Source organism: Pollicipes pollicipes, unplaced genomic scaffold, assembly GCF_011947565.3.
Source record: "Pollicipes pollicipes isolate AB1234 unplaced genomic scaffold, Ppol_2.1 Scaffold_4295;HRSCAF=5057_pilon_pilon_pilon, whole genome shotgun sequence".
Lineage (NCBI taxonomy): Eukaryota > Metazoa > Arthropoda > Thecostraca > Pollicipedomorpha > Pollicipedidae > Pollicipes > Pollicipes pollicipes.
In genome coordinates this window covers 16,976,601-16,998,090 of record NW_023596461.1, presented here as the reverse complement: position 1 = coordinate 16,998,090, position 21,490 = coordinate 16,976,601, and the positions used below count along the sequence as shown (strand labels likewise).

Here is a 21,490-nt window from a genome sequence, read left to right as displayed (position 1 = left end):
TCCTCACGGGGAAACTCTCAGCTTTGACTGAGTACTCCTTCAGTTCCGCCGGGGGAAACTGCTTCAGTTCCGACAGTGCAAACTGTTTCAGCTCTGACGGAGTAAAACAAACTTTCAGTTCTGACGGGGGAAAGAAACTCTTACAGTTCTGACGGGCTAAATTCTCAGTTCTGACGGGGTAAAACACCTCAATGTTCCTGCACCGTCCAACGCCGCACCCCACACCACCACCTGCTGCAGCTCCACTCTGTGCTCACGGCAGTGGCGGCCCGCTACGTCTGCGTTGCAACGAAATGCACGGCAGCATGACCCGCACGTTGCCGAGTGAATCAGCTGGCTTGGACTCAAATCCGATTCAGTGCGGCCGAATTGAACAGAAAAAAACGAATATCGGGCTAATACACGCATACAATTAACGATTTATTTTTCCGACGGTAGTGGGCAGATCGCCGATAATCGTGTAACGGTGAAACGGGCGGAAGCCAGAGACGGAACCTACCAAAACGCGGTGTTCCAGAGGAAGACAGAGGTCTCATTTATTTGCACTCCGATTTAACACGCAGTCAAGGGCCGCGCAATATATTGCAATGAAATATCTCCGCTCCCTCCGTTCGTCGCTTTTCAAGCCTCCAGGAGTTTACATCAGATCGGCGAAGTCGTGGACTTGGCACCGCCAGCTAACCACCGCCTTTTGCAGCCGTCTCACAGGTCCTAGGACAGGCGCAGGCGCAGCATAACGACCCTCCGGCACCCGGTGCGGCGCGATTAAGGAAACACAAGCGGAACAACGTTAGGCCACCAAACTCACTCTACAGCGACTTGACCCACGTGCCTGCCACTGCGGCCAGTCAGTCCACACCCTGCAGCCAGTGCGTCGCAGAGCGGTGTCGTCTCATGCGCGAACGGCGCGGGCCCGCGCTCACGAGTAGATCACCCTGTCCGACGTGAAGCGGTCGTTCAGCGTGCGCGAACTGGTAGCCGCCGCCGGACGGAAGTTTCCCACACCTGACGTTTGCGCCGTGGCCGGCAGATGGTGCTGGGCGCGGCCGCGCGCCTGGATGGCCGCGATCTCCTGCTGGATGCGCGGGTCCAGGCCGGTCCGATTGCGCGGCGGAGGCGGCGGCGGCGGCGGCGGGGGAGGCGATGGCGGGTCTTCGTCCAGCGTATCGTCCAGCTCCATCGGCAGCTCTGAGGAACGCAACGACGTCACGTAGTGATCACGCCGCGTGATGGCGTCCAACGCAGCTGCCCAGGCTGATGCCAACATTTGTTCCAAGCAATAACCCATATGGAGTGTGTCCTAACCTCCACACACGGGAGCCGGAACAACGCAGCTTGTCACGGGTCGCTCACATTACCACAAAACATGAGCACCACGGCGATGAGTACTGCTACTGCCCAAGCCCAAACACCATCTCACACAGCCCAGCGGACCCAATGCACCTGGTGCTTCCAGACCAGACCATACACTTTCAAGCCTCCACGCGGTCCATTTACACGACTGAGCGCCATGCTCGCGGGTGTGCGCGGGGTCACGTACGCTGTCGGCGCTGCCTGGCCAGGTCGTTCTTGAACTGTACGGTGAGGAGCGTGCCGCCGGAGGGCGCCGACACGTCCAGGCGGCTGCGGTTCAGCGGACGGCGCGCCCGGCCAGCCGCCGCCGCCGCCGTCGGCACCCGCTCGTGGATCACCTGGACGCGGCCCGCCGGCGCCAGCGGCCGACGCGCCGGCAGCCGGCCGACGGCGGCGGCGCCGCGGCCGCGACGGGCCGCCCGCGGCGCCGCCTCCTCCTGCGGCGACGGGCGAGACGGTCAGGCACGAGTGACCGACCCGGCGAGTCAGCACACGGGGACGGACACAGGCACAAGCACAGGATGAACCGCTAAACCGTAGGCATAAAAAATAAAGAGAAACGAAGCGTGAGAGACCGGAATAGAGCATGAGCGTCACTCGACCAGTGCAACGAGCGTTGCACCATACAGACACATCGGCGGCCCGTGCTTCGTGAGCAACTACCATCAGACCAACACCATCTCCGCCACTCTACGACACGTTATCCAACACTTCAAACCGCTGCAGACGGATCCCGGATTTAGGAACACACACGAGACGCCTCTATCAAGACCGAAGCCAGACACCCGACACAGTGCTGCCGGTGTACGGAGCGCGGCGGCTCGGCTGGGTCCGGGGCGGAGCGGACGGGCCGGTAACGCCCGCGCCATCGTACCGCAATGCCCCGCCGCTTCATCAGGATCTGGTTGCGCGCGTCGACGCGGCTCAGCTGGCGGCTCGCGCTGGTCAGCTGCTGCAGAGCCAGACGCTTCTTCTTCAGCGCCAGTGTGGTGACGTGCTGCAGGAGACGCCGGGGTCACGACGATGGAGAGTCGGACTCTAGGGTGTCACGTCAGTGGGCATTCGGAATCCAGCGAGTCACGCCGGTGGAGAGTCGGACGGTAGGGAGTCATGTCAGTGGGCATTCGGAATCCAGCGAGTCACGCCGGTGGAGAGTCGGACTCTAGGGTGTCACGCCAGTGGGTATTCAGAATCCAGGGAGCTACGGCGGTGGGGAGTCGCAGCACGCGACGTGTGCGGTAACGGGGGAGGGGGGGGGGGGGGGGGGCAGTCAGACGGTGGCCAGTACGTCAATTCGACCATCAACTATCCAATTCGTCAAACACGTCAACAACTTGTACGGATACCTAAGAGTGCAACCACTACAGTTGCTACCGAATGCTACAGAATGCTACCCGACGCTCGCAATACTCCAGAAAAAAACTGATGGAATGTTTTGTTTTGTAATTAACCGAAAATGAGACCGGAGGTAAGAGAGCCGCGCAGGGCCAGAAAAGCCTGCACCATTTCCAGTGTTAACGTGTCCTCTCGTGTACTAGCTGATGAGCTCACCTTGAGACCGTTGGCCTGGACACCCAGTCGGCCAGCCAGCCGCGTGCCGCGTACGGCCTTCACGGCCAACTGGAAACAACCGAACATCAGCATGCCAAGCCAACCAATACCAGCTCAATCATGGACGTTGGAAAACATATCACTGCCATTCATGCTACAGAGTTGTAGTAATTGGCACTTCAGGGCGCTTCCACTGCGCGGTCATCAGGCGACCAACTAAGGCTACAGAAGAAGCCAATAACTTCTTTGCTAAAACGTCCTCACATTCCCTTATTGACCCACTTTCAAGACAACTTCATTTTTAATTGTTGCCATTTTTTAATCGAGATAATTAATCACTCTCTTACAATGGTACATTCGACATTCCTGGATGCTTGGTAACCAGCATGACCGGATCATTCAGTGCCCCTCATTTACCCTGAGCTCAGCCCCAGCCCTGGCACGTGCCTGTGTTCTGTACCCATCCGCACGCCAGACCCGTTCCACACAGGTCCACTGGCAGCTGCCCTCACCTGTCGACGCTTCAGGGGCGACGCCGGCGCGGCCCGGGTCGCGCCCACCACGTGGCTGCCCATCCGCGCGCTGGCGGCCCGCCAGCGCTGCCCGAAGGCGCCGCGCTGCCCGCGGCTGCCCCTCACGCCGCCGCGGCCGCGGCCGCGGATGGTGCCGCGGGAGGCGCCCCGGCCGCGGGCCGAGCCACGCGAGCTGGAGCGGCCGCGCGAGGCGCCTCGCGTCTGCCCGCGAGAGGCGCTCCGCGTCTGCCCGCGAGAGGCGCCCCGCGTCCGCCCGCGCGAGGCGCCCCGCGTCTGCCCGCGGGCGGTGCCCCGGGCGCCTGCGGGTCAAGAGTCGGTCGGTCACGGCACCGCCGCAGCAGCCACAGTGGCAGGGGAGAGCAGCAGCCAGAGCAGCAGGGGAGAGCATCAGCCACAGCGGCTGGGGAGAGCAGCAGCCACAGCAGCTGGGGAGAGCAGCGGCCACAGTGGGAGAAGCAGCCACAGCAGCTGGGGAGAGCAGCAGCCACAGTGGCTGGGGAGAGCAGCAGCCAGAGCAGCAGGGGAGAGCAGCGGCCACAGTGGCAGGGGAGAGCAGCAGCCACAGTGGCAGCCACAGAGCAGCAGCCAGAGCAGCAGGGGAGAGCAGCGGCCACAGTGGCAGGGGAGAGCAGCAGCCACAGTGGCAGGGGAGAGCAGCAGCCAGAGCAGCTGGGGAGAGCAGCAGACTCTCGGCGGGAGATCAGCTCAGCTGTCTCACTAGCTCAGCATGTGCTCAGAACGCCGCTGACGACGCACTGCAGTCAGATCTGGTCACAACGAGACATGCATCCAGCATGAGCCACCAGACACATGCGAATCCAGCGAGGTCAGACTGCAAAGCTGTTTGTATTCAGTGCACTAACTTTCCACAGTTCATCCCTTACATCACGTCACAAGGGAGCTTATTTCGGAACACCATCGTTGAAATCCCATGGCATCAGAGCGACCAATAGTGTACCGTGTTAGTACACCTCGCTCCTATCACCACCGAATCCTAGTGTGGGTGCCAGCCCCAGGTCCGGCCCCACGCCCACCGGCCGACAGAGCGGCGGCCGACGCCAGCTCACAGCCCTCCCAGCTCCAGCGCAGTGGTCACCTCGTCTTGCCGCCGTGCCGCGGCCCGCCACGCCGCCCCGGCCGCGCCGGAACATGCTGCGGTTCGCCTTGATAAAGTCATCTGCAACCGGACAGCAGCGGCGAAATGTCACGCGAGAGGTGGAAAATTGGACATGCTCCTCTGACGCCATTTGTGCGTGACGGACATTTCTGGCATCATTAATGAGCATGAAATGTAATGGGTCATCAACTACATGCCATGCCAAACATCAGCCCATACTTATTGAGACGAACACATAACCCACACTTGTACCCGTGCTCTGGATGCTAAATTTAAGCAATGTGCTCACAAACAATTCTAATGGCAAAATTGATTTCTTTCCTGCATTGATCAGTAATGCAGGAGGTCATGATAAGGCTCACCTAAGCTTCTGTCCACATATGCCTCAGTTTTCATGGTGACCTAGAAAAGCAGTCATTGTTAATGACATACACACAAAGCACTACAACAAATTTTAACAATAGTTTCAATTGCTAGTTGAAAAACTAGCCAACCACAACCAATTAATCAGAAAATATAAAAATGCCAAGAGACTCCTTCCAGGGTGCATTACAAAAGAGAACAGAAAGGACAGCAGCATGTTGGCTGCTATGCTATTGTTTCCCTTTATCCTGGAGTCAACATTCCAACATGTCCACCCAATTCGCCAAGCCTGGGTGCCTGGACACTACAGTGACTACTGTTCAGCTTGGTCCTAATTGGCCTATCCCGAGTGATAAGTGGGGTAACTGGCAAACATCTCCTTGGGATGAATACCATGACAAACTATTGTCACCATTGCCACTCAAGTGACCCAATATTGCTATGTTGATCATGTAGACTTCAAAATTTTGGGCACAAACATCTGACTGGATAAACCTGTTAAAAAGGGTCTCTGTGCAGCAAACTAGTTTGGAGAAGAGGTGCAAAATGTAAGCAAGTTTCTACTTTCCAGCTGGATTACAAAGCAAATCCAGTGATCTGCTATTCCCCAATTCTCCATGTTCAACCAGGATTGCAATGCAGATCTAACAGTCAGCTATCCTGATACACAACAGCAACCTTCATCCTTCTGGGTTACTGGCAGCTTCTGAGTAGTTTCAGGATGATGTGCCAGTAACACATTTACTGCTCCACAATTTGCTTGTGAGATCATATATGTGGTTGGCAAAGGCTGACTAAAGCTCATGGTCATAATAATGTAGCTTAACACTATTCTTGTTTTCCTTTCACAAGTTAATTCTGTCCAAAAGGCACAATTTAGATCAAATTTGAGAGCTCATGGGCACTGTATGACCAATTACGGTCAACACACCCTTAAACTCCATATCACCATCAGCCTTTGAGAACAGCAAGACCTGGAGAAACACTTGGCCTGGATACATGCCCAATTTATTCTCATGATATAATTTATGAAATGCAAACTTCTTAGGCCTGCATTTTGATAAGGGCACTCCCACAGGGCTAACAAGGGAGACAATGTAAAAAAATGAAGTGGTGGGTATTACAATGATCAATTCCCATTTAACAGTTTAATGCTTCTTAACAATCATTCAGGTTCTGGAAACCATGGGATATTACAAACAAATATAAACAAGAACATCACATTGCTGGGCACCCCTTTTTAAAAATATCCAGCACTCATGAAAACCATAATAACAATATGTAGTGATGCTCAAGTTCAGTCAATACAATCATGACGTCAGTTGCACAGCAATTTCTAGGCCTATACATCATAAATCTGAGCTCTCTGAGCTAGGTGCATGGCTGCCACCAATTTCAGAGCATAGAAAGAAAATGTTTGAGGAGTCATAATGTTGCAAGGGTCCTTTAAAGCAAAAGTACTCAGATTCTTTTTGTTACACCAAAATCTTAAAATTTAGCACAAATTGGCCTGGTATGACCTTGCCATGTACAGCCACAAGGTTCAGCACAACAATCTTATGCTTATCTGGCCCAATGGATCCAGTTTTCAGACTGGGGTGCCAAGACATGCAATACAATTGAAAGTTTTGAGAATAAGTCTGTGCATGCATAAGAAACACTGCCACCTCACTACCTCGCACATCATCTGCCATGGGGGGAGGGGTAACTGGAGCCACAATGATTTCAAGATAGCCAATCTGTCACATGCAGGCGCAATGTTTCTTACACGCTACGTGCTCTTAGCACAGTACCCTGAAATGAGTGAGGTCTCAACGTTACAGACAAACAATGAATCGTATTTCAAAATACAATGAAATAGGCAACGGGAGGTGCTCACCTGGCGTCTGAAGCCTCACTCCCGACCGGCCACAAAGACCCTAGTTGATAGCCGATTGTCCTGGACGAATGCAGCAGCTAATTCAACCACACATCACTCAATAACTGGTTTTAGGCCAATGTACCAGGGGGTAAAACTCGTTCCTCGTCAACCCGAACCACAACTTAACACACCACACGGCTTGAACAGCCCACTAGTGACATTTGCCCGCACCCTGCGCGAAAACGCAAATCCGCGGCTAATGTGGCGCAACGGCGCGGCACACGCCAACAAGCGAGGTCCTTTGACAGCCGACTAATGGCGTCATGAGGACACAGCCTCACCGCTGATCCCAGTTTCCATGATTCGTTCCCAATTCGCCCCATGCCTGGTCAAATGAGATTTACACATCTGCAACTTAGTCACACTGGACGGAATTAGACCGCTTCATCTTCACCCTTGGAATCGGATGTCATTCTATGAATACTTTCTGGCGCGTCATTTCCAGATGCCTTTATGCATGCTGTCACGCCGCGGTTTGAAGGTTAATTACATTGAAAATAATAATGCTTTAACACTATATGGAGCATGCTGCTGTTTTTGTGAAACTTAACTGAACCACAATAAGCCTATAAATACAGTTCATCGCTGGGGTGGTGACCTTGTCGGCCACCTTCTGATATTCGTGAGTCACGCCATAATTCAAAGCATCGTGAAAGTCAACCAACAGCCAAGCCAACAGCCGTCTGGCATCCTCATCGAAATTAACAGCCCCACACACAGATGATAATGTATATCCAGTCATCACTTGTCAACATGTGAACGGTATGCGGGTCAAGCAATATAACAGCCGTACACTAGCAGCATCCAGCTACAGGTACAAGCTGGCAGCGAACACAATGTCCCTCTTCAGCAGGCGTATGCCCTCGCTGAACTTGTTCTCGAGGTCGGTGTTGCCGATTCCCTTGGCGGCCTGCACCATCTGGCGCAGCAGCTCCTCCAGCCGACGCATACAGCGGATGATGCTGCCTGCGGAGTGCCCAGACAACGCCCAGTTAGGACGCGAACAGGCAGACCTGGCGCTAGACGTAGGAGCGCGACACGCACAAGGTCATCAAGTTACGCACACTCAGGTCTCAGGGCAATGTTGATTTGAGGCGCAAGAGAGCAAGGGAGAAACGGGTACACGGTGTGCAGTACGCATCAGGGCAACGTGAAAGAATGGTACACAGGGAGCTGCATACAGACAAAAGACGTGCAGATTGTAACGGACCTAAGGCAGGTAGGCAGATGGAAGCGTGGGTGTCGGGGTGTGAGGTGTTTCTGTGCAGGGAGACAACAGCGTGCGCAAGGCGCATTCACACGTGGTTGCCGCCGCCGTAACGTCATGCGACATCTTCAGAGAACGGCTTTTGAGGGTTCAAAGTCCCCCGACACTGGTCACCATGAGTCCTGCCCAGCGCGAACAAAGCGCCCCGCCGCCTCGCCGGTTGACAGCGGCAGCGAGCGCACGCACCTTCAAAGGCGTCCGTCATCTTGCAGAGCTCGCCGAAGCTGGAGCCCTGGCACCAGGCGTTGACGACATCCATCATGGCCGGCTTGAACTGGCCAACGTACTGCTCCTCGTCCAGCTCCAGCTTGGCCTCGACGCTGACGCGCGCTATCCGGCGGGCGAGCTCCTGAAATATTACGCACACGTTCTTGTGCCCTAACGGAATACCTGTCCGTCACACGGGGTCCGTCCGCTGGCGGTCAGCTGGCTTCAAATGACAACGATCATACCAGCACTGTTTTTCCTCAATGCGTTCAAAATGATCACAATGAAGTAACGAGTCTTGTCAGATTTGCCTGTCATGATCCTTTTTCTGTTCGTCAGATGCACTCAAAATTATTCAATGCAGGGCTTAAGTCCTCGCCGTCGCTGCGAATTTCATCACTGTTCCCATCGCGCAGCTCAGATAACTGACAGACATTGCCACTCGCTGACAGGGGTGTTGCTTCCTATTCAGCTGGAGTGGGAGGGGGGAGGGGCTTCAGCCCTGCTCCGAACCTGGAGAAAGAAGTAGGCCAAATTCGGGGAGGAGCCTGCTTTCTTTAGAACAGTTTGGTGGTAGGTTTAGTCACCGTTGCCTGTTAAGCCCCAAACTTTCTTGGCGAAAATCCACCTTGCCTTGGATTTTAGGCAGATGAAGACGCAATCACAGTCATCTAAGCCGAGATGTATGCAAATGAGATCGTTCCAGCCTTAGTTGTTACGGTTCCGCACGCGCACACTCGTAATGAGGCTGACGCGTCTTTTTACTGAGTTCCCCTACTTCCAAGTACAATACTCAGAGAGAGAGAGCAGAGCAGGTAGGGAGATGTGACCTGTCAGACAAGGAACCCTGTCAGGCGAGTGCGCCAGGTGAGCGCCTGTCGCACATACCGCACCCGTTACCCCTGGTCGTGACATCTGTTGCGAGCATCAATAGAGACGAACGCCTGCCGCCACTGTGACCCGGTAACCCGCTACCCGTCGCCGTGACCCGCGGCCCCCCGTCGCCGTGACCCGCGACTCTTCCGTCGCTGTGACCCGCGCCCCCCCCCCCCCGTCGCCGTGACCCGCGACCCCTCTGTCACCGCGAGCCGCGGCCCCTCCATTGCCGTGACCCACGGCCCCCCCGTCGCTGTGACCCGCGGCTCCCCCGTCGCCGTGACCCGCGACCCCTCCGCCGCCGTGACCCGCGGCCCCTCACACACCTGCATCTGTCGGAGCGCGCCCGACAGCTGGTCCTGCAGCTTGGGCGCATCATTTGACTTCTCGTCGAAGGTGAAGCAGGACATGAGCGCCACCGACTGCGGCACCGTCAGCTCGTTGAACATGCCGTTGAAGATCATCTCGGTGATTAGCAGCTCGTCGGCACTGCGTGGGCAGGAGAGGGCGTGTCAGGACACGTGCTCGCCGCCAGCGGCGCCCGCGGACGCGCGCTCACAGCGGAACGGAAAGGACCGCCGGCCAGGGCAATGGCACCACATGCTGCTTCAGCTGATGACAGCGACAGCAGCCACACAGGGCTAGAGCACGACGAGCCTGCGCTGCACTGCCCAGGGATGTTAGCATAGTTGAAACCATCTGTCAACCGCATCAGCATTAGCAGCCCCAACCACTCAACGGAAACGGGAGATGCAATTCCCGTGGAACTCCAGGGTGTTGGTGAAGTTTCCCAGCACACGCCTGCCCAACTTCGCACCGCACCATTAACAGCACTAGCAAGGTCCCATCTCCCCTTTCGTGCCGTCTTCGACCGCCGGTCCTGAGGGGGGGGGGCACCATTGGCTGACCTGCTGAGCTCGCACGCGACGCGACCCTTGACCTCGATGACCCCAGCGGCCGTGCAGTAGCCGAGCCGGCGCAGCACGCGCTTCCGGCACTTGAGCTCGTCCATCTGCAGTAGCGATTTGGCGCGGCGCAGCTCCAGCTTGGCCGCTTTCAGCTCGTTGTTCAGCTGGAGGTGGCATGGCGGCACGGGCCACGGTTGGGGTCATCGGTCACAGTCACGGGTCAGGGGTCACGACCTCGGGTCAACGACACGATGACCGGCCACGGTCGCCAGTCATCGGTAGCGGCCATTTGGTCGAACCCCTCCCCTAATTAGGTTCCAGGGCTTCAACCAATCAGAGCACGCGCCCATCTCACCAACGTTAGTCACATCTCAGTATATAACCCGCCGCTACCTTACCCCAAAGGTCACGCGCTGCACAGTTGCCGGGCCTCGAGACCCAGCGGCCGACGACTCACCTCCACCTTCTCGACGTACTGGTTGTAGAGCTCGTCGAGATGCGGGTCGTCGTGCAGCGGATGGGAGAAGAGGCGGCGCTCGAACGACTCGATCTTCTCTACCAGCGAGACGAACTCACGGTCCCGGATGCCCATGTCCTTGACGGCGTCCAGCCGCGGCACGCCCGCCGGGAAGCGCCGCTTCATTTCCTGCCGGTGCCGGGGCAGGTCAGGTCAGGTCAGGTCAGGTGATGGTCTGGTCAGGTCAGACCGGCAGGCCAGTTCGTGTCAAGTCAGGTTACAGGCGTGTCTTGGGTCAGCACGGGCGAGACGGACGGGTCGCGTCCGCTCGCATCACCACACCGCATATTTGGGCGCTCTCATCTCGCCTCCACGCGCGCGCCCGCACGTCACATCACACCAGCAAATCACATTCCGAGGCATTTCCACGGACTTCGTAACACAGCACGGTCCAGCCAATGCAACAGCGATGACCGTGGGGCTTCTCCCAAGATACGGGCAACGAGAAGGACCGGATGGTCCGACAGCTGGGATCGCCAGCGAGCTGAACGCGGCGTACGGACCTTGATGGTCTTGAGGACAATCATCCGGTTGTCGAGCGGCCGAAGGTCCTGCGGGTACTTGAGCCGAACGGCGCTGATTTCGTCGATCAGGTGCACCAGTACTGGCACCACCACCATCTCGCCCTTCTGGTCAGTCGCTGTCGGGAGAACAAATGACGTCAGCCGGGCGCACCAGCGCTGCCACCCGCCACCATCTCGCCCCGATGGTTGGCCACTGTTAGGTAACAAATGACGTTTGTACCAGCCTTGGTACAAGCCACTGTACCAACTCGCCCTCCTGACCAGCTTCTCTCATCCCCTGTTGTTGGTTGGTGGTAGGGGTTGGGGTTGGGGTTGGAGGTGTGGGTGTGGATGTGGATGTGGATGTGGATGTGGATGTGGATGTGGATGGGGATGTGGATGTAGGTGGGGACTCGCATAGCGTGATGGAACATGATGGGAGAAGACAATGTACAAAAACAATGGGACGAGTGCTACAGCATAAGCACTAAGTGGAGTGAAAAACGGGTTGCACACACGTGGCTACAAGTAAAAGAAATAACAGGTCCCCGGAATATACAAAAAAACGTCGCGGGAAGCGGTCGGCAACAATTTTTACCACAGGGGAAAACATCTTAAGGATTAAACAATTCCTCCCAGTCACTTAATTTCGTTAAGAAAGATGTCTGTTCCGTCCGCCACCGTATCCCAGACCAGGCCAGGAAACGAGAGTAACTCGGAGACTGAACCGAAGACCCGGGAGTTTACTCCCGGCCAGGCCAGCAGACTGAACCGGGGCCCCAGACTCACGCGGCGGCTCCAGCAGCGCAGTCTCCTTCAGCTGGGCCGTCTCCTTGGAGACGTGCATCAGCACGTCCACCACGTACGTGGCGCTGGACTCCAGCGGGTTGTCCGTCTTCTTGGCCTCCTCCCGCTTGTAGTTGATGACGATGCACCAGTCGAAGTCCTTGTCGTCCGTCTGGACCTGCGGCGGGCATGCCAAGAAGTGTTCAGCAAGATCGGGGGCGAGCCATCGCGTCACACGCACCACATCGTGCATGGACGGAAGGAGAGCGTGCGCAGTGTCACTCGACGTCTCTCAGTGTCAGTGTCACTCGGCGTCTCTCAGCGTCAGTGTCACTCGGCGTCGGTTCAGATCACGTCTGGCAGGAAAAAAGCCTATCCACTGACACGGTCTGCGTGTAACCAGCGCCCATGCACATCCTCTCGGGAGAACCTATCCGACAATCGCTAGAGCCACGATATCAGGACTCTCAGATTTGAGACGACTACGTGACAAATAGATTCACCGCCGGGTTCGACGTCGAAGCGCACAAAACAAGAACACAGAACGCGGCTCCGTGTGCGGGAAGTCGCATGAGGCTTCGCACCACCCCATTGCGGCCCCGTGTCACCCAGCTCCAAGCTCCAACGGTAAGCGCGTGGAAGAACCACCACAACCGGCGCGCGAGCCCTCCACTCACGTGCACCACGCGGCCCGGGTTCAGGAACGGCACGATGTACTTGGGCAGCGTGATGTACTTCTGGTAGTCCTTCTTGAGCGCGGCCAGCTGCATGCGCAGCTTGTAGTAGGAGGCCACCTCGGCTTCGCGCGCGATGCTGAGAGCGTCGTGACTGGTGCGCGCCTTGTTCACCCCTGCAGCGGCGGCGGGAGAGGGGACGTCAGGCGCACACTGCCGCCAGACCCTCCGCGGGGGGGGGGGGGGGGGGGGGGGGGGGGGGGCGGGCGCCAGCCGCTCCCACGTGGAGTGGACACTGCGACAGGCTGGAGAGGGAGCCCCGCTGCAGCGGCAGTCAGCGCGGGAGGTGAGCTGATCATGATACAGAGATTACAGGCGGTGTGTGGTATATAACAGCTGATGACGTGATGGCCCCTCTGGATGGAACTGACATTGAAAAACGCGCACGAGACGGCATTACAGAGCGAGTCCGTTCCTTGCACCTCTCACCGGAACCAGCGGGCGGTGCCCGGCCAGTAGCGCGTTCACTCACGGTCGCACAGTCCTGGAATGGCGGCGTAGTTCTGGAACTGGAAGAAGGAGCGCTCCAGCATGTACTCGGGGTTGATCTCCTCCACGCGAAGCAGGTTCAGTACCTGCGGAGGCCGCGGGCCCACAGTCAGGGCCGGCTTACCCTGCATACGACACCGCCCGACCGTGGTCCGCCACCGAGGAGGCCGCACCAAGAGGGTCCGCCACCGAGGAGGCCGCACCAAGAGGGTCCGCCGCCCAGGAGGCCGCACCAGGGAGGTCTGCCACCGAGGAGGCCGCACCAAGAGGGTCCGCCACCGAGGAGGCCGCACCAAGAGGGTCCGCCACCGAGGAGGCCGCACCAAGAGGGTCCGCCACCGAGGAGGCCGCACCAAGAGGGTCCGCCACCGAGGAGGCCGCACCAAGAGGGTCCGTCGCCGAGGAGGCCGCACCAAGAGGGTCCGCCGCCGAGGAGGCCGCGCCAAGAGGGTCCGCCGCCGAGGAGGCCGCACTAAGAGGGTCCACCACCGGGGAGGCCGCACTAAGAGGGTCCACCGCCGAGGAGGCCGCACCAAGAGGGTCCGCCGCCGAGGAGGCCGCGCCAAGAGGGTCCGCCGCCGAGGAGGCCGCACTAAGAGGGTCCGCCGCCGAGGAGGCCGCACTAAGAGGGTCCGCCGCCGAGGAGGCCGCGCCAAGAGGGTGTCCACCGCCTGACCAGGCAGCAGTGGGGGAGGGGAGGGGGGGGGGGGTCCCCCGCACCCAGGGCTCTGACCAGCCGAGCCCGAGGTAAGTCGCTCGCCGCCGCCAATCAGTGGAAACACAGGATAACGAGCGGCTGGCCGGCAGCTGACCACTCCGCGAGTCAGGCTCACGGCCGAGTCAGCAATAGTTCGCTCCACTGAACTCGGGGAAAAGGAAGGTAGTGCGCTACTCCCGTGATGAATACGTCGTGATTGGGCGTACCAGCGGTAGCCAAACGGTGACAGAATATTGGAAGTGACAAGGTGCTGGGAAGTGGCTGCAAACATCACAATACTTGTGGTGATTAAAAAATGAGTTTGCTTTGTTCTGTGCCATGTTGAGTGTCACACCATAAACGATTATTAAATAAATGATTATTCAAATAAGGCGTAGCAAGACAGGAGGCCTAATTTGGCAACACAACCAACCACCACATCAGCTCACAATAATCATACGTCTGGCAATATTGACCACCAGTTGACTACCCAGCCCTGCACCCACCATGTTGTATGTGAGGTGGAAGGCCGAGTTGAGCGGGTCGGCCATGCCCTTCACCAGGTTCTTCCCCACGGCCGGCGACATGCTCTCGTCCACCATGAGGATGACGATGCCCTTGTCGTCCTTGCCGCGCCGGCCGGCCCGGCCCGACATCTGGATGTACTCACCAGACGACAGCTGGCGGAAGCGAGCGAACATGAAGTGAGAAATGAACCCACAAGGTGGCGCTGCCCACTCATTCGGCGACTGCCGCCAACAGCCCGGTACACCGCGGATAGGGCACGGAAAGATTACTCAAAGACGCTACGGCACAAGGCGCTGATCAACAGACGGTACACGCCTCGGAATCGACGCAGAGAATACAGCTGACGGCGTGAGGTGGCCCAATACAGGGGCCGCCTCACACTGTTAGCTGATTAACTAGCTACGCAAATCGTGGCAGTGGCAGTGCGCAAAGCGTCGATACATCACTAAACACAGGTCCGCATCCGATGCACTGCTAGTTTTCAGCACACCGAACACCAGCTTCGCTTCCAACCGAGCGCAAACAAGACTGAATGGCTAGAACCAAGGCCAGACCAAAGATCGTACCCATCGGAAGTCCTTGCCGTCGAACTTCCTGCAGCCAGTGAAGAGCACAGTGCGAGCCGGCATGTTCAGGCCCATGGCGAACGTCTCAGTAGCGAACAGTGCCTTGATCAGACCCTCTCCAAACAGGATCTCGATCGTTTCCTGAGGGCAAGCGAGGCTGCAATGTCGAGTCGATTGATGCCTGATGTACGGGAACAAATAGCTGGAATAACAACACTGAAGAACCATACACAAACGTCACTCCTCTGGCAACTCTAGAATGTTCCAATTAACGCAAGCTTATGGCTGAAAACCCACTGAAAAATATAAATCAAACGCTACGGATAGCTTCGAGAGTTGCTCGAACGACACCACACACCGTTACCCCAGCGCAGGAGCCTGTCCCGCTGGACGCCGGAGCACCGGGCCGGCCGCCTCGAGCCGTTCTCCGTCCGCGTCAGGCCTCGCACCTTCAGTATGGGCAGCAGGCCACCGTGGTGGATGCCGATGCCACGCCGTAGCAGCGGCAGCACGTGCTCCACCTGCGGCAGCTGCCGGTCCTCTTCCGACAGCACGTCCATCGCGTTGTTGAACACCTCCTCCACCAGCCGCTTCTCGTCGCCTGGCGACAAGGATTCCGCCTATATGGTGATCGGTCCTGGCAGCAACCTTACGGACAGCGCAGACCTGACGCATGGGACATTTGCCAGCTACCTCATCACCATCTGTTAAGAATGCCGTGCCCAGCACCATACGACCATGCCTCAGAGCTCGACACCGGCACAGACACTACCACAGCAACCGAAGCGCGGTGTTCTGCACCGATGCCACGGGCGCGGCAGCCGCCGGCCGACCGCTCACCGGTGTTGAAGTCCAGCTTGGCCATCTGCAGGGCGTACGCCTCGCACTCCTTCTTGCTGAAGCTGAAGACGATGACGGGCGCCAGGTTGCGCTCCATCACCATCTTGATGATCTTGTAGACGTTGGTGCCCTCCTTGGAGCCGGCCTTGTTGCCGGGGCCGCGGGTCTTGCGCGCCGCGTCACTCGGGTTCGCCAGACCGGCCATCGCGGCGCTGAAGTTGTCCTCGCGAAACGTGCCCTGGGGACGGAGGCGGCGCGCCGCCGAGCGAGCTGTCACTACAGCCAGCGATGGCGAGCATTGGTGCTCAGCAACGCGGCTCAGCAAGAGGAAAATGGCAGCTCCACACACACCGCAGCGCACGCAACGCCAACGCAGACACCATGCGACAGTCTTCTCAAGAGCGTGACTGAAGCCAGAGATGTAGAACAGGCCCGTCGAGAGACGGTGCTCGGCCTCAGAACTCGGATAATCAAGTACAAACGCAATGAAGTCGAGCGCTATTGAGAGGTCACAGGCTGCTAGAGTCAGACAGTTGCCAATGAATGCGGTTACGCCCCGCATGCCTGACTTTCCCTGCTGACTAGTTTGAAGTCGGGATGGGATGGGATGGGATGGGATGGGATGGGATGGGTCGGGTCGGGTCGGGTCGGGTCGGGTCGGGTCGGGTCGGGTCGGGTCGGGTCGGGTCAGATCAGATCAGGTCGGGTCGGGTCGGGTCGGGTCGGGTCGGGTCGGGTCGGGTCGGGTCGGGTCTAGTCTGGTGTTGTCTGGTCTGATCTAGTCGGAGCTGGTCTGGTCTGGTCTGGTCAGGTCAGGTCAGGTCAGGTCAGGTCAGGTCAGGTCTGGTCCGGTAAGGTCAGATAAGACCAGACCAGATCCGATCAAATCAGACCAGATCAGATCAGATCAGATCAGGTCACGCCGGGTCAATCGGAGCCTGACCTGCTCGTCGACCACCAGGTGGATGCCGTCGCCGCCGGACGGGTAGATGTAGTGCTGCAGCGGCGTCGGCCGGAAGTCCGTGTACACCACGTGACACGGCTGCTTGTGCAGGTAGGTGATCCACTCAGCGAACTGCGCGCAGACCAAGGAGTCACGTGACGCCCGGTAAGCAAAACTGAGCTGATCACCACAGAAGGCGCGAGAGACACACAGAGCATTCGTCCCTGACCTCCACGTAAGCTAAATCACGGTGACTCCGTCCATAATGCGCGCTGAGTTCACATCGCTCTGGTTTCAGCTCCAGACAAATTCAAGCATTACAGAAGGCAAGTCATCAAGTATATGCCAACCAATGATCGTGCAAACATCGCTACCTTCCAGTTTACACGGGGTCCGATCATCCCAGGCCGCTGACACGGGCCGTGCAGGGCACCACCACCGCCCAGCCCCAGCTGCCGTGCGGCCCGTGCCAGCTCGGGTCGCACCTGTCTGGCGTTGGGTATGGTGGCCGAGAGGAAGACGTAGTGGACCGAGTCGGGCAGCAGGATGATGGTCTCCTCCCAGACGTAGCCACGCGACTTGTCCCGCATGTAGTGGATCTCGTCGAACACGACCCAGGCCACCTCGCGCATCACCTCCGAGCCTCGGTACAGCATGCTGCGCAGGATCTGGCGGCGCGGGGCCGATCAGCTCCCGCAGCACCAGCGCTCCTCCCGCCTACCGTTCGGCCAGAGCGCGGAAATCGACAGCGAAAAGGGTATGATCACGGCGCCTGTTATGTTCCCCTTCCGCATGACCATCGACACGCCAAATGGCAGCCTGTGGATCACGACCCTCTTCTGATGTCCGTGTTTTCAATCCTAGCATCCAAATCACGGCCCCGGTCGTCGCAGCACCTTGATCACTGTACACGCTGGAAGGCTTCATCTACTGACTGGTAAACGCATGATTCCAAATAAGACAAGTCATCATTCCATGCTATGACTGCTTGTAACGACTGGAAAGGAACGATGGCCGACTAGGCGCAGCAGACTACGAAAAACTGCAACTTCCTTGAGAACTGCCACTAATCCATATACATCCAGAGAAATATAGCATAAACTATGATACATAACAGCGCATGCTAAACGTCACGGCGCCTTTTCCGCCTGCAAGCTGAGTGACTTCTAGCCGTAATTGCCGTCGTGGAGATCCCAGGCATTATTCTCGGGCATCCTCGCGGCGCTAACACGACAGCTGCCTTTCTAACAAAAGCGAATGTTCTCTGCGCGCTCCGCGGTCGGCGGCGTTGTGCGGCACGACCCCACCAACCTCTGTGGTCATGATGAGGCACGAGGCGGTCGGGTTGATGGTGACGTCGCCCGTCATCAGGCCCACGTCCTGGAACTCCTCGTTGAACTCGCGGTACTTCTGGTTGCTCAGCGCCTTGATGGGGGTCGTGTAGATGACCCGCTGCTTGTCGCGCAGAGACAAGGCAATGGCGTACCTGTCAGAGGCGGAGACCGCGTGACACGTGCGGCACCTCTTACCGATCGACATGCCGACGGTTGCCAACGTCGCACGGAACACGAGCGTGGCCTCAGCGGGTGTCATTCTGGGAGAAAAGTGATCAAGAGAGAGATGATGAACAGCACCAAGCTGAGTGACAAGCTGTAGCACGCACATCAATCCAACAGGTCGGGAGAGAGATAGGCATTACCCGTCAGAAACGTACAAAACCGCCAATATGCCGCGGACTGGCCTCCTCCGCCAAAAGCTCACCCTCTCCAAACGCGGGGAGCTACTCACTCGGCGACGACCGTCTTTCCGGCGGAGGTGTGGGCCGACACCAGTACCGACTGGTTACTCTCCAGGCAGAGCACGGCCTCCTTCTGGAACGGGTCCAGCACAAACGGGTACTCCTTGGGCGGCGACCGGGTGGGCGCCGTCAGCGGCACGTACTCCTGGTCGGGCGGCACGCATACCTCGTGCACGCACGACTCCATCGTGTCGATGGTGTGCACCTGGATCCGCGGCATCTGCTCGGCCAGCCTGGGGCATATCACAGCTGAGGTTAGGCCATGTGTTCCACTAGGTTGTATGCGAGGTTCATGCAGCGGGGTGGCTGGGTCGGGTCAGAGCTCAGAGTAAGATGAGCAGAAGGTAGTGTGAAATACCCTGACAGCTGCAATTGTCAGGAGAGATGGAGGGTCATTGAAGCAGGATGTGGGAACATCACAGTTTATGCCATTCCTATGAGCAGTCCCAGCTGTGGATGAAGAATACATCAGTGAGGATTCCAGACTGCCAAAACCCCCCAATGCATGCTGCAATCTGTACTAAGTTCATCCCCAAACAGTGGATTAATGGCCAATTACAACATATGTACCACCTTCCCAGACTAGCTCAGATGTGCTTCATAATGTTGTGGCAGGTGGCACTCTACCTGCAAAGTTCAGCTTTCAATACAGTACCTGAAACAAACTACACCTGTGCAACAACACTAGCCTTGCATTTAATACACTCACTTAGCATCATCTACTGCCTCTTCCTCCACCTTGAACTTCTTGGCATCATCAGCTTCATCACCACTGGCCTCCTCAGCATTTCTCTTACCAGATGTCAGCTGCTGCAGCAGGTCATCCACTGATGGCTCCCTGTCACAAAGAGTGAGTCAGCTGTGCCAACCCAGAGACCCATGCCTGCCTGCCTGCCTTTCCCATCCTGGTACAGCTGGGTGTGATAGTTGGAGATTGGAAAAGTTGCAAAAGGCACAGACATCCATCCCATATCCAAAATGACATGTTGCCACCAGAATTATATTTAAACCAAGATCAAGCAAAACAAAACCAGAATTAGAAATACATGAACTAAATACTCAATTACATCCATCAGATACAGAGGTGCTAAAAACAAATAACATGAAGAGGCCAGATACAGATTTTGATCCCTATGCATTGAGATGAATTTGGTGTTCAATTTACCATTATTTATGAGGTGACAAGCACGCACAGGGTTCTAGAATCTGCTGTCTATAGCCTCATTCCTGAATATGCCTGCTTATTCTTTACATACAATACAAAGTACATATGTCTATAACACAACATCCATATAGCTTACACTCCTTTTGAAGTTTTTTGCTTAGCATTCTCATTCTTGTTTGCATTATCTGGTGTTACAGATGATTTATCTTCAAACACTGAGAAAAGGTCATCATCCATGATGACAGGCTGAAAAGGCAGTTTCAGTCACAAGATGCATCCAGCATAGACAAGGGCCTAAATAGCACTTCAAACTGATATCAAATCATATAAAAACACATCATTTAGGAACACAAACATCCTTAAGTTCTCAAAACCAAGTCCAGTCAACAAAAATAGAACACAATTTATGTGCATGAGAACACCAAGGCCCCAGACTGATGCATCTTGCTGTATATTCTAAATTTTTAAGTCACCACTAATGCCGTCTAGACATGTACTGATACCACATCACTTGGTCTTAACATGTCATGTTCCATGATGCCAGCAATAGCAATGAATTCAATGCAGTCAATCAGTTGAACAATGCCAGCACCAATGATGAGAACTCCCATATGAGGCCTTGAGAACCATCAGAATGATGTGGTAGCCTGCTGTTTGCATTCAATTAAAGACATTGCCACACAACAGTAGTGATGGCAAGATATACACATTGACTATTTCACAAGGAAATTTCAAGACAAATCAGAGACATTCTTATTAAAAAATTGGCTGTTAATAATTTGTTTTCAACCAAAGTGAATTTCAATTTCAGAGTACAAGTTAACACATTTTGTCCTAGAACAAATTGGTACAAGGAAATTGCTTGTAGGCATATGCAAAGTTCTTTCAATAGTAATACAAGATATTGGATAGACAAAGGTACCTCATGTTACAACAGAGCATTGCACATAAGCCACCTTCTTTAAGGGAGTAAATGTTGTAGATAATCATAAAACACATACATCTACTCACACCTTGGACCTTTAATAACTATTATAGATTATGTCCAGCACTGCAGAGACAAAACACTCCTGACTCCCTGCACAATTATGGATGGAGCAATCTGTCTGCAGTTCCTCCACAAAAACCTTTTGAGGAAAATGTAAAAAAAGAACCAGAATCTAACCTAACCTAGCCTAGGCTAAGCTGTCACCACCCTATCTAACCTCCCCACCCAATCCCCTGTATTCCCATGTTTCATTAGCATCTGTGCTGTCAGTATGAGAGAACTGCCTTTGACCAACATCCGCCATCATGATCATGATCATTATATGTTGAAGGTAAGATAATACGGTGTCCAGCAAATATTCCTCTTTTATGATCATTTATGGTGTCTGATGCCTTGGGGACATCAGTTCACGACTATTTCAGCATTGCAGTGTAAGGTCCCGATGCAGACAATGACCCAGCACACCAATCTCATCAAATATCCTGCCACGTCCACACTCACCAACGCTGTCTGACGGTACTCAAAATATCCCCAATGTTCCACGTAATTGTTCACACCAGCGTTCTATTGCCCTAGTCCACACGCACCACGCTGCTGCATACCGGTGTATGCGTTACAAACGTCCCAAGAAAGCAAGTTTGAAACATTATCCAAGTTTAATATGGATGTAAGCAAGTCAATTAAAAAAGAGAACGATTTTTATATCTTCTTAATCTTTGAAGCAGTAAAAGAAAGTTTCAATATTTGAAGCTGCTTTATTATGAAATTATTTTCTGCATATTAGTTTCGCTATATTTCTGTACTACTTGCGTAAATACGGACGAGGCTGGCGCGTTAGAC

At 55.8% G+C, this 21,490-nt stretch overlaps 2 protein-coding genes and 1 long non-coding RNA gene across 3 annotated transcripts; all 3 read right to left on the bottom strand.

The window, feature by feature from the left end:
• Window positions 1–511: 511 nt before the first annotated feature.
• Window positions 512–2,997, bottom strand: LOC119097223 (uncharacterized). The gene is made up of 4 exons (XM_037220277.1): window positions 2,905–2,997; window positions 2,228–2,350; window positions 1,541–1,691; window positions 512–1,188 (listed from the first exon to the last, which is right to left on the bottom strand). The coding sequence occupies exons 1-4, from the start codon at window positions 2,995–2,997 to the stop codon at window positions 920–922; spliced, it is 636 nt and encodes a 211-aa protein (XP_037076172.1). The 3' UTR covers window positions 512–919.
• Window positions 2,998–4,540: 1,543 nt separating this feature from the next.
• LOC119096283 (uncharacterized) lies at window positions 4,541–7,007 on the bottom strand. Its single transcript, XR_005094043.1, has 3 exons — window positions 6,797–7,007; window positions 4,917–4,956; window positions 4,541–4,614 (listed from the first exon to the last, which is right to left on the bottom strand). It is a non-coding gene; the product is annotated as an uncharacterized LOC119096283 (long non-coding RNA).
• Window positions 7,008–7,559: 552 nt separating this feature from the next.
• LOC119096280 (exosome RNA helicase MTR4) lies at window positions 7,560–21,233 on the bottom strand. Its single transcript, XM_037219108.1, has 20 exons — window positions 21,152–21,233; window positions 19,799–19,908; window positions 19,207–19,335; window positions 18,488–18,730; window positions 18,011–18,185; window positions 17,185–17,367; window positions 16,700–16,831; window positions 15,757–15,994; window positions 15,366–15,517; window positions 14,917–15,057; window positions 14,329–14,502; window positions 13,109–13,211; window positions 12,580–12,752; window positions 11,906–12,080; window positions 11,117–11,253; window positions 10,554–10,742; window positions 10,097–10,260; window positions 9,515–9,677; window positions 8,292–8,454; window positions 7,560–7,804 (listed from the first exon to the last, which is right to left on the bottom strand). Exons 2-20 carry the CDS (start codon window positions 19,897–19,899, stop codon window positions 7,647–7,649), a joined length of 3,093 nt encoding a protein of 1,030 aa, XP_037075003.1. The 5' UTR covers window positions 19,900–19,908; window positions 21,152–21,233; the 3' UTR covers window positions 7,560–7,646.
• Between the last annotated feature and the right edge of the window lie 257 nt (window positions 21,234–21,490).